The sequence below is a fragment of the Sciurus carolinensis genome, chromosome 4 (assembly GCF_902686445.1).
Source record: "Sciurus carolinensis chromosome 4, mSciCar1.2, whole genome shotgun sequence".
Lineage (NCBI taxonomy): Eukaryota > Metazoa > Chordata > Mammalia > Rodentia > Sciuridae > Sciurus > Sciurus carolinensis.
This window is the reverse complement of record NC_062216.1, coordinates 106160794-106173572: the sequence shown is the minus strand read 5'-3', so window position 1 is coordinate 106173572 and position 12779 is coordinate 106160794. Positions and strand designations below refer to the sequence as shown.

Here is a 12779-nt window from a genome sequence, read left to right as displayed (position 1 = left end):
TGAGCTACAACCCCAGATCATTTCATCCATTTTTTACTTCCTTGGACTCTGTTACAACCGTTATTTGGAGGTGTTGTATTACCTTGTTTTTGCATATTTCTTGTGTTCCTATGTAGGGTTTTTTTTTTTTTTTTTTTTTTTTTTTGCATCTGGCAGGTTAACTAGCTATGGCTTTCATGGGTTGGCTACCTTAGTAAGCAACTTTCTCCTGAAGATGTCTTGGGGTGTTGTTATGCACTATTGGTTTCGGTTCTAGCTGGGCTCCCTAATGTTGCTTCCCTGTAACTCCTTTGGCCATGCATTTGGGCACAGTGTGTACCATGGCAGAGTTGGAAAGACCTACTGTCTCTGTGGGCTATGCAAGGGTAGGGATGGTTTTACAGTTTAGGCAGGTGTGGTGTAGAGAGCAGTGGATGTGGAGTACTCACTGTGTGGCTGCTTTCTCAGGCTCTGCTGATGCTAGTCATGCTTCCAGCAGTGATGTGGGGTCTGAAGCCATTGTCCTTTAACTGGTATGGGCTCAGATGCTCCATGAGGAGAGGCGGTGATCCTCACACCCAGTCCTGGCAGCAGTGTGGTCAGATAACAGAGTGGAAATCACATAGGTGAGGTGGCAGCAGGATCCGTGGCGCTCTCTCTGCTGCTTTGGTGGGACCTTAGCCAGAATTGGACAAAGTTGCACTTGGTACCCTCTCCCTTCCTCCCTCCCCCAGCTGTGCATGCCTGGTATCAGGCAACAGCTGGAGCTGGAGTTGCTCAAGGCTCTCAGCTGGGTCCTATGAGGACAGCAGTGGGAATGGAGGAGTTCCTTCCCTGTCTTATAAAAGGCCCTGAGTGTGGGATTGTGAGGAGAGGTGGCCAGAGCTTGTGGGTATCTGCCTTTGATCCTGGTTCTGGTGTGAGTCTACATACAGCTGGCCACAGGCTTGGTCTCAGAGGGTGATCTCCCTGATTTTGTGGTTCTCAAGTGCAGCATCCTTAGTGTCACACCTGGCCCTACAGTGCAGTTGCACCTAGTAAGTGTGGGTCAAAGTCACTATGCTGGGCTAAGTGGGACTCATGAGGCAGCTATTCCATGAGACAGTGGAATGTCTGTGGGATTCCAGAGATGAGTACATGCAGGGGTTTCTGACCTAGAACAGTCCAACTTCAGACAATAGCTTCCTTTCAACATGGCTCCTGGCTATAGCAACCTGGAGGTTTGATGGGAGATGATGGGAGATCCCTTTCCAAAACAAAGCAATTGTGCCAATTTCAGAATACTTGCCTCACAGGCCTACAAGCCTGTGAGGATTGTGCAGTTTTCCTGTAGGTGGGATTGCCAGCATCCACACTCACCTGGGACTCTTTTACACTTACTCCTGCAAAAGGGGGGCGGGCTCCTTGAGCTCCCCTGGATGCAGAGATATTTTGTTCCTCTTAATATGCTGCCTTTCCAGCATAATCTTACATGGTTCCAGTCTCTCTTCTGCTCATTTCCAGTGTTATCCCATGGTCAATAACCTCCAAATGAAACTATGCATCTGTTACTTTGGTTCTTCTTTGGGGGGAAGACAATGAGTGGTGGGTCCCTCTATTCAGCCCTCCTGTCCTCTCAAGATCTTTTAACACATTTCATTGACTGGTGGGTTGCTGTTGTGGATTGTTGGGCTTAGAACTCTCAAAGGGAGGAACAGCATTATTAGTACTGTTCCCACGAGCATCATTCAGTGAACAGGCAATGCTGCTTCCTTTTTTTCCAGTTATGGAACATGTTTGACTGAGTTTTATTTTCAAGTCTATTGAGATTGAAACTGGTCAAGGAAATCAAAGGATCAAATGAGTTAAAATCTGGATCACAAGTTGAAGATGAAGAAAATGTTTTATTTTTGTAATGAGATTATATTCACTAAAAATTCCCCTTTCTGTATGACGCTGAGGACAGAGTCTTTCTGAATTTATAGTGACTTGTCCTTCCTCTATGACATTGTTCCTTACAACCCTGGTTTAGCAACTGAAGATGCCTTCATGAAATTAAAGAAAAGCACCTTTCCTTTCAACAGGGTACTTGAGCAGGTGGGCTGGTCTTCATCTCCCACTAAGTCTTTATGCTCAGGATCTTATGCAGGGCTCAATTTCAACATCTGTATGTGGCAGCCCTGTCTGAAATCCCAGCCCAATTTTTTCCTAGAAAAACTATGCTCTAAAGTAAGTCTAGACCGTGAAAATATAATTTTAGGTGTAATTTACATAGAAGTACATATTTGCTAAGTGATACATAACTGGTCACTAATAAATGGCATATCAATTGTGTTCTCATTCTTATGAACTTTTTGCAATAGAACAGAGCACTGTTTGTAAAAATGAATTTATTAAAATGCTCATAATTATAAAAGAATATTAAAATGCATAGAAATTAACATTAATTACAAACTTTACATCTTATGCCACAGTGTATGAAAAGTATGAATATTTCAGTTCTTCTTTAGTTAAGTTGCTCATACATTTTAACTTTTCAAACACATTATAATATGAACATAAGAAAATGGTACAAGTGTTTCACCAACAGATCACATTCTGCCCCCTATTGTGAATTAATGTTCTATGAACTCCAAGATGCACGTGTAATATAAAAGGGGGTATTTTGCGACAAACATATTACAAGATGGCTTTCTTTAGTTTAAAAACAAAAATGATGGCTTTTCATTTCTACTGAGATATCTAAAATATCTGAGGGAGTTTAAAGAAAAATCCCCTGAGTATTGGGTCTAATGCTTCCATTCATTTGAAACTCACAGGCAATACACAAGGATATAAAGCTAAAATTTCTCTAGTGGTTAACACTGAACAGGTCAAGGGCCAGATTCTCCCGTCACAGGCCAACTTCCGTGCCCCTTGGTGCTCCTGGGGGCAGGGGCAGGTGCATCTTTCCCTTTGCAGATGCAGCCACAGTCCAACTGGACTTGCATGAACACTGCTGAAGTTAGGGGGACCCCGGTCTCCACTGCAAGTTAGCTTTTTTGGGGCATCTTGGCAGTGTCAGACATCACATTTGCTGCCTTTAGAAATGTGAGGGTTTTGAAGCCCCTGTCCATAGCAGCACATTTTAAACTCTGAAGAGGATTCTCTCAGCTGAGGCTATGAACACAAATGCACATTTCTTTTGAAATTCTACAGTATATACAAAGAGATAAGGTAAAAACATTTCCTTTTCTATGATGACATAAACAGCAAGTAGTTGATGAATCAAATGCTAGGAGATAGTCACATACTTCAGAGCAGAGGTAATAAGAGAGGAGGCGACACGCACCTCCAGGAGCAGGCTCTCAGAGGGTGGGGAAAGGAACAGTGGTGCTCCATCTAGGCTGTGCGGAAATGAGAAACAGTTCCCTCCAGTGGGAAGACATTCATCTCTCGTCCCAGTGAGACCTCAGGTAGCCTGTCTTGGTCTCTCTGACCACACTGCTAACATACACAATCAAGGAAGATGAAGAAATGCCCATGATCCATTGGGGCAATTCAAAAGCCCAGAATACTGCTTTTTAAAATTTGAACACATTCATGATGACAGGCTTTTAAAAACTGTGACCTGGAGTTAAGCTACTTTATTGCAATATAAGCCTCTCTGATTTCTGAAACATTTCACTTCTCTTTGCTGCTGGGATACTGATAGATTGTTTCCTAGGGCACCTGAGCATTTAACAGGATCCCAGTGGGTAGAGGCCCATCCAGCATGAACAGCCTTCTTCATGCAGCACCCGCCTGCTACCAGCCAAGGGTAAGATGTGTAGGCCCTCTGTCTTCTCCAGACCTACTGCAGGGCCTGACTCTTAAAAGGCAGTAAAGCACAGTGGACTGCTAGGCTGCTAGGCTGAGCTGAGCAGAGCAGAACTGAGGGTAAGATTTGCATGGAGGTGCTGGGCTTCAGGAGGTGACCTCCAGATTGATGGTAGATTTGGGACCAAATCGTTCCCTTTTACCCCTAACTACCTACTTGGCACTAGAGGAGGCTGCAAGCTCAAATCAAATCCAGAGTTTCCTTTTTTTTTGATTAACAATCCAAATATACTTGTGTCTAGTGCAAACATATAATTACAAACGAATTACTGGGCCCAGAATGCAAGGGTAGAAAGTACAGGAAGACAGGCTCATGGTGGAACTGCTTTGGCATGTCGATTGCTTTGGCATACAGAAATAAGGACCTGCTGTACTCCTGATGAAAGGGCTCCCCACACAAACCCACAGTGGTGTGGCTCACAGTTAAGCACCTGCTGCCCCTGGACCCCACATAGCACTGTCATGCCACGAGGGCCACACAGTGAGCTATTGGCAAAGGCGCTTGGTGATTTGCAGTAATGTACCTCCTGCGTCTAGTGCATAAAAGTGACTGGTGGGAATCTGATGGGCTTCTCTTTTCCAGAACATTATGTTGATTAAATATGTAATTTTAATCATTCGATTATAATTTTCTCCCAAGAAACTACACATCTTTAGAAGAGACAAATTAATTATCCAGATTGAACAGAGGTACAATTCTATTTGAATCTGTACCTATCCCTACTTCTGTCACCCTATGCCCTTGAGATCTGCAAGGCAGTCACCATCAATTAGGTACGGATCATTTTAGGAGTGATCCTAGAAGGTAGAAGGTGTCACTGTGGATTAATACAAATGTTTCAAAACTTTGCTATAATCATTCTAGTCCACTATGAATATTTCTTTGAGATGAAAAGACAGGCCAAAATGGAGACTGAAACTCCTCATTACAGGAGGTTCCTTTCTGTAGGGATGTGATAATATACCTAAATATTAAGAATTCTATTTGCCACTTAATACCTCATTCTAACTCAATTCCGAGTTAGCAATTTTTAATCATACAAAAGCTATTAAAGTGGTAGCATGTCTAGTCTTTAATCATTGTAAGGAAAAGATAACTGGACCAGATTTGGTGAAGTGAGATAAAAATACTACCTAAATATAAAGGAGATCATGTGCTTGAGAGGAGGAAGGGATGAAAGTAATCAAATAGAAAAAGAAAAGGAAAAAAGGATCCATTCTGCTTCAGAACGGGTGGTTGCTAAGCACACTGTGTTACTAAAATTCCAATTTATCAAAAGAAGGTAACATATTAGGTTTTCCAGGTGATTAGTTTTATGCCCTTCTCGATGTGAGTTTTATATTCTTCAGTTCTTGCACCACTAGCTGAAACTGAAAAATAATATACATGAAAATGGCAATAGTTAAGATTCACATTTGCCAAAGTGATTTAACTTAAACCTTCTCATTAGTGATTCATAATATATTTTGACAGAGCTAAATCCTTTAAAGTGCTTCTCGGTACATAAAGCTTTCATTCTAATTTTGGTCGTAAATTGTTATCTACCACTTCTACCATCCTCTCGGCTATCACGCCCATGTTTTTTGTCATATCTTGGAGGTGACTCTCATGAAGGAGCTTCTGGGTTAGGTATTTTTCTCTCTTGATTTTGCTCTTCGTGCTTTTCGATACATCTGGAATGATGTATGAAAGGAAAAATTTCACAGAGTAGATGATGTGCTGCAGGAGAGAAGAAGAGACAAATGTCAGCCACAAGGAAATGGAGGGGACACATGGCTTCTTAGATTTGCTTGTCATTGCAGCACATCTGGATGAGGGGACAGGCATTCCGTGTACACACTAGGGCATAGAATGAACATCCCTTTGCCACTTTAGAAATTTAGATTTTGTTATGTTGAAAAGAAGGTATCGCTTTGGGTGGGACACATTAGTTATAAAGGATAAGATAAAATGAAGGCCCACAAAAACACACCATTGAATTTTAAAAACACCAGGACATTTAACTTTGCTGTTACATTTTGCGTGCTCTTTTATCTAATTCCCTGCCCCTTCCCCAAGGGTTAACACTGTCCTATCTACCTTTGTATCATTCTTTTATTTTAAAAAAATGTATATTTTCACAAATAACTTTTTATCTTCAGTCTTGCTTGATTTGAGCTTTATAACAAAAGTATGGTACTTTGTAGGGTCTTTTGAAAATCGCTTTTTTCATTCCAAACTAGTTTCTAACATTAATCAATGTTTTTGTACATAGTGAGTATACCATAGTCACTGCTATATAATATTCCACAGTGTAAATACACCCTAATTCCTTTCCCTATCAGCAGGCATTGGGATGGTGTCATTTTTGTATTAGGAGTAGTACTGTTGTAACTTTTGCTGCACTTGGATCCCAGAGCATTATCTACTAGAATTTCTCAAGAGTAGGGGCCTCAGAGTGGTACCTTGGAGACTATTGGTCATGTAAATGTCTAAATTTTACAAGATGATACCCATATATTTGCCAAAGCAGTTATGCCAGCTTACATTCCACTAGCATTGGGACAGACAGTTGCTCTACATTCTCACTGGCACTTGATATCACCAGACTTTTTTTTTTTTTTTTTAAACCAACTTAGTGATTATAAAATGAACTTTGGGCTTACTTTGCATTTCCCTGATTACTAATGAGATTGAACATCTTATCATTTGTTTTTTTTACCAATCCCTTGACTTAGCAAAGGGATAGAGGCAAAATGACATACAATACTTGAAAACAAATAAATTGTGCATACTAATAAGAAGTGATTTGAGCTATGGGCAAACAGTGAGGCTGTGTAAAAGTGATTGTGAGTATTAGTACTACTTTAGAGTAGCATTTTGTAAAAACTGATTTCATTGATTAGTCTAGATATACCTAATTAAGCACAGACTTAAGGGGCTGAGAGAATGAGTCATGCAGATTAGGAGGAAAGAAACTCTAGGCAAAGGGCAGAGCCAGGGCAAAGGCTGGGGGCCTCCAGAATGTTCCAGGAATGGTAAGGCTGGAGAGGAGAAGTGACAATGACAGGCAGTTGACTGTGGCTAGGTTGCACTGAGTCCCTTATGCCACGGAGAGACTTTTACTGTAGGTGAGATTGGAAGACAAAGAGTCTGGGTAGGAGGCTCTGTTCCCAATCCAGGGAAGAAATGATGGCTCTATACTGGTGTGCTGTGATTTGGATAAGTGTCCCCCAGAGGACCCTAACCTGTGGAGCTACTGGGAGGTAGTAGAACCTGGGAGGTAATGGAAGGAAATTAGGTCACTAGGGCATGCCCTTGAAGGGGAGGAGATTGGGGCCCTGGCTCCTTCTCTTTGCTTCCTAGATGCCACGAGGTGAGCAGATTCTCAATGCATGCTCCAAATATGATGCACTACATACTGCTTTGCTATAGGGCTGAAGGCAGGGTCCAGGTGATCACAGACTGAAACCTCTGATTGAGCCAGATTAACCTTTTCCCTTATTAAGTTGCTTTTCTCAGGTATTTTGTTACAGTATGGTGGAAGCAGCAGAGTGCTTAAGAAGTAGTCAGTGATACATTATCAAGGAAAAGCCAAAAGGTTGGCTGTGGGATGAGAGAAAGAAAAAAAACAAGAAGGACTCTAAGGACTCTGACATGAGCAATTGATGAGACAGAACTGCCATAATCAAGAGGGGGCAGACTGGATGCAATGGACTGAGGTATGGATTGGGTGAAGACTATTTGAAGTGGATGTAAGAAAATATAGGAATATGCAGCAGTAGATTTGAGACATCTATGAGATATTCAAAGAAAACGAGGAAGACGGCTGGATTCTTGAGTTGGGTTCAGGAGAGAAGTACTTTAAAAATATCAATTTTTAGGTCCATTTGCACACAGTTGGTATTTTAAATAAACAGACTGCAAGCGATTACCAAAAGAGTGAAGAGAGAAAAGATGACCATCAAGGAATGAGTCCCAGGATCAGTAAGAAGAAAAGGAAGGGACTGGAAAAGCAATTGAGAAGGAATGGCCAGTGAAGCAGAAGAAAATTTTTTAAAAAAATTGACTTAAAAAAATCAATACATAAAAATTGCACGTTTATAGGGTACCATGTGATGTTTCAATATATATAGTTATTCCCTCAACATTTATCATTTCTTTGTGGTGCAAACATTCAAAATCCTTTCCTGCAGCTTTTTTGAAATATATAGGACATGTCGACACCTGTATTCACTCTACTGTGCAACAGAACATTACAACCTAATTCCCCTGTGTAACTATAACTCGCTATCCTTGGCCAATCTGTCCTCACTCCTGCCTTCCGCATACTCTCCCAGCATCTGGTAACCACTGTTCTACTCTGAATTTCTATGGCGAGACTTAGATTCCACAAATGAGTGATCATGCAGTATATTTCTGTACCTGGCTTATTTCACTGAACATAGTGTCTTTCAGTTCCATCCATGTTGCCACAGATGACAAGATCTTGCCCTACGAATGGACAAATACTATTCCATTGTGTATAGGTACCTTTGTAAAATCCATTTATCACTTTATGGAAACAGGTTGCTTCTATTTTTTGGCTATTGTGAGCAATGCTGCCATCTACGTGGGAGTACATGTGTCTCTTCCACATACTGATTTCTTTTGGATGTATCTCCAGTAGTGGGGTTGCTGGGTCATATGGTAGTTTTTAATTTTGGGACCTTCCATGAAGTTTTCCATAATGGCTATATTAATCTACATTCCCAGCAAGAGCGTATAATGATTTCCTTCTCTCACTCCTTGCCAGCACCTATCTTTCTTTGCAGTCATTCTAAATGGAGGGATACTTACTGTGGTTTGGATTTGCATTTCCTTGATAATTATTCATGTTGAACATGTTTTTTCACATACATGTTAGCCATTTGTTTTCTTTTAAGAAACATTTACTTAGACGTACTGCCCATTTAAAAAATTGGATCTTCTGTGTTTTTTTTTTTTTTTTTTTTGTGCTGTTGAGTGAGTTTCTTACATATTCTGGTTATTAATCCTTATCAGATGTAGACTTTGCAGATATTTTCTCTCCTTCTGTAGGCTGTTTTTTTTTCATTTTTTTTCTTTTGTTGCTTTTGGGTGTTATCCAAAGTCCTGAACATTTCCTCTATTTTCCTTCAGTAATTTTAGGTCTTCCGCTTAAGTATTTAATCCATTTTGGATTGACTTTTGCAACTGGTAAGAGACAGGGGTCTAGTTTTATTCCTCTGCTCAGATATCCAGTTTTCCAGCACTGTTCATTAAATAGATCACCCTTTCCCCAAAGTGTGTTCTCAGCACCTTGGTTGAAAATCAGCTGGCTCAAGATGTTTGGGTTCACTTCTGAGCTCCATATTCTGTTCCACTAATCATTATGTCTATTATATGCTAATACCATGTCATTTTGATCACTAGAATTTTCCAGTGTATTTTGAAATCAGTTAGTATACTGCTTCCTGCTTTGTTATTTTTGTTCAAGATTGCTTTGGCCATTTTGAGTTTCTTGTGGTTTCATACAAATTTTAGGATTATTTTTTCTAGTTCTGTGAAGAATGTAATTGATATTTGATAGCGACTACACTTAATCTGTAGATTGCTTTGGGTTGTATGGACCTTTGTTTTGGCAGGGGTTACTGGGGATTGAACTCAGGGGCACTTGACGACTGAGCTGTATCCCCAGTCCTCTTTTGTATTTTATTTAGAGACAGGGTCTCACTGAGTTGCTTAGTACCTCACTTTTGCTGAGTCTAGCTTTGAACTGGTGATCTTCCTGCCTCAGCCTCCAGAGCTGCTGGGGTTATAGGCGTGGGTCACTGGACCTGGCCGTATGGACCTGTTAACAATATCGATTCTTCTAATCCATGAACACTGGGTGTTTTTCCATTTTGTTGTGTCCTCTCTCTTTCATAATGTTTTATATTTCTTGTTGTGGAGATCTTCACCTGTGTGGTTTAAATTTATTCCTAAGTATTTTATTTTTCTTGGTAGCTATTATAAATGGGATTGCTTTATTTCTTTCTCAGATAATTCACTATTGACATGTAGAAACACTAATTTTTGCATGTTGACTTTTGTATCTTTCAACATTGCTGAATTTATTAGTTCTGATGGTTTTCTGGTGGAATCTTTTCAGGGTTTTCTACATATAAGATTGAAAGCACACATAAGCCCTCCCCCACTGAATGAGACCCAATTCTTAGAAGTTTCTTTTTGCTTCTACTTGCTCTATCACTTATAGATCAACTGCATATGAAAGTTAGCTAGGAATGCCCCAAACCTTCCCTTACTGGACACTCTATTGTCCCACACCTGGAAGGGTGCTTGCCAGAAATGCTGTCCACAGAAAAAACAAGACACCAGTCACTCTAATAATCAATACAGAAGCTTTGATCAATCAGGTCATCTTTGGGGCCACTGGATTGCAATGCTCACTGACCTATATGTGTCAGATAAGATGTACCTAGCTGACGTTTCAGCAGAGGCCTTGACTCTCTGGGAGTTAAGCATACTTTTCCATGAATCTTTCCTTGAAAAATCATATTAAGAAGCTCTCCCTTAGGGCAACGGGCAACATGGTCACTGAAGGTGACAGCGTGCCATCTCCTAACAATGCTGGCTTGTTAATGAAGCTCTTTCTTTCGCCATCATTCTGCCTCTTCATTTATTGGCTATTGGGAGGAAGAACCAAACCTTGTACAGTGGCAACTGGCACCCAACGTGAGGCAGGATTTTGCTGTGGTGGACTGGACTCGGATCGGGGAGCAGAAGGATGAGTTCCTTGCAGCCATTGGGGCCACATCAGCCCCGGGGACATCCCCGTTCCTTTTCTTGCCCTAAGGATGGCTACCCTCCCAGCCCCTCAACAGCCGACTAAGAAACCGCATCAGGCAGGATGATCACGGCATCAGAATGGGTAAGCTGTCCTGCTGCAGTGTACTTTTGAGAACTTCCTCCTCACTCCATCATAGGACTCACTTCAAAAGAAGACGGCTCATCTGGTTTTCAGAGAGCATTGTAGGAGAGGGAATAGTTGTAGGACTTTTATCCTGAAATCTGTGTCTGGACTTCTGAATCTGGTTGACTGTAAGTGTGTGTTTTTTCCTTATTTTACCTACACTTCCCTGAGTAACACACAGACCGTGTGCTCATAATTGTTTTCAGTTTTGTCAAAATGGGGAACTCGCCATCAGTTCCAAATAGGAGTCCTCTGGGGCTAATCCTAACATAATGGTCTGATTATAGTTATAGCCCTTTGACCAAAAAACAAATGGCATTTCATTGTACTATAGCTTGGTCACAATATGTCATGGAGTCAGGGGAAAAGTGACTCATAATACTGTAGTATAATTAGATTTGTATTACAAAAGAGAAAAGGATGAAGTTCCTTATGTACAAGCTTCCATGTTATTAGGAGAAAGGGAAGGATGTGTTGAACACTACTGTTGTTCAGAGGCCAGGTAAGACCCCACCCGTATTACTCGATGGCAAGTCTGGAGGGAGATGATATTAATAACTTAAAGCCCCCCCGCACCTTTGGAAGCACCACACGCAGCTGCTGGGGCACGGGATCCTACCGCAGCTGCAGCACCTCGCCCTCTGCTGGTGACCAGCACCAACTGCTCCCTCGCTCCCAAGAAGGCAGGCTCTCCTGCCTAAGGTATGTAGTCTGTAATGTAATTAGGAGCTTCAGGATGAGTTTCTCCCTCCTGACACAGCAAGGTACTCATTTCGGTCCAGGTGCCACCTCTGTAGTAGGGCCATTTCCATTGTGACAAGAACCTGTAGGGGTAAGTGTTTGGTGGCAACCCACTAGATATGTAAGGATGCATAGCCCATTTCCACTTCTGATTTAATTGGGAAAACAACAGCCCCTCCTAAGAGCCTGTCTGCAAGACTGAATTCTTTTCCTCCATTTTGAAGTGGGTAGATTCATATTCTGAAGAACAGCATGCTCATAGGAAAGGAAGATGGTCACAGACAAAGCCAGGGAGCACACAGCCTCCATGTGGAGGATCCTGCTAATACCTTGGAGACAAATGAGGTGGACCCTATAGCTGAATAGGGGACCCAAATAAAGCAGATGGGAGGACCCTACTAAGTCATCACTGTCATTATATCCTGGCAGGATTGAGCCTGGTGGCTCTGAGACAAAGTCTCCATCAGGTACCGAGAGGTCTTACAAAAACCTGGCAAGACTCTCTCAAGGGCAAATTTATCAAGCCTACCAGTGTTACACAGATGTGGATTCAGAAAACCCAGACAATCTGGATATGATAACCATGACTTTCATAGGGCAAAGTTCCCTGTACATATTAAAGAAATTTAAAAAGACAGATGGTGCGCTGGGGATGAGTCCCTCTCGCCCAGCAGGGATTGCCTAAAGGTTTTCAACAATGGAGAACAATGCCGAAAGCAAGAAACCAAATGCCAAGTGGCTACACCTGGCTTTTGGAGGAAGAAGATGACCTAAGAAAGGAAAAAGGTCTTAGGAATAAGGTCTGTGTGTCCTAGGTTAAAAACTAACTGGAAAAACTTACTGGAAGAATCACTGCCCAAGGAAACAAAAGTTGATAGGAGCTCGCTCCTCAGAGGTTGGTGAGGGAGACGGGGTTGGAGGGGAACTGAGGAGGACTTGAGGCTCCTACAGATTTGATTTGGTCAACTTGAATGCCCCATGTACAACTAAGAGTGGGAGTCAATTAACTTTCTTTTGGATGCAGGTCTACTTACTCAGGATTAAATACTAGATTGAGGAAAAAGCTAAGATCTCTACTATGATCACTGAGGCATCAGGTGAAGCTCAAGTAGGTCCTTTCTTCAGAAACTGGAATGTCAATTAGGAGATACAACTACAAAACAGTTTTCGGTATGTACTGGAGTATCTGATACCCCTCTTAGGCTATGCCCTTTGGGCAAACTAAATGCCTGAGTAAACTTCTCAGGATAATTAGAGATACAAGTTTCT

The 12779-nt window shown here is 41.6% G+C and overlaps 1 protein-coding gene across 2 annotated transcripts in view; it reads right to left on the bottom strand.

Moving 5' to 3' along the window:
• Positions 1-2328: 2328 nt before the first annotated feature.
• The window catches only part of Ano6 (anoctamin 6), a 196348-nt gene continuing 185897 nt past the window's right edge, over positions 2329-12779 (bottom strand). For both annotated transcript variants that reach the window (XM_047549386.1, XM_047549387.1), the window contains one exon: positions 2329-5536. In XM_047549386.1, coding sequence (XP_047405342.1) covers positions 5330-5536 — 207 coding nt within the window. In that variant the 3' untranslated portion in view covers positions 2329-5329. The remainder of the gene's footprint in view (positions 5537-12779) is intronic.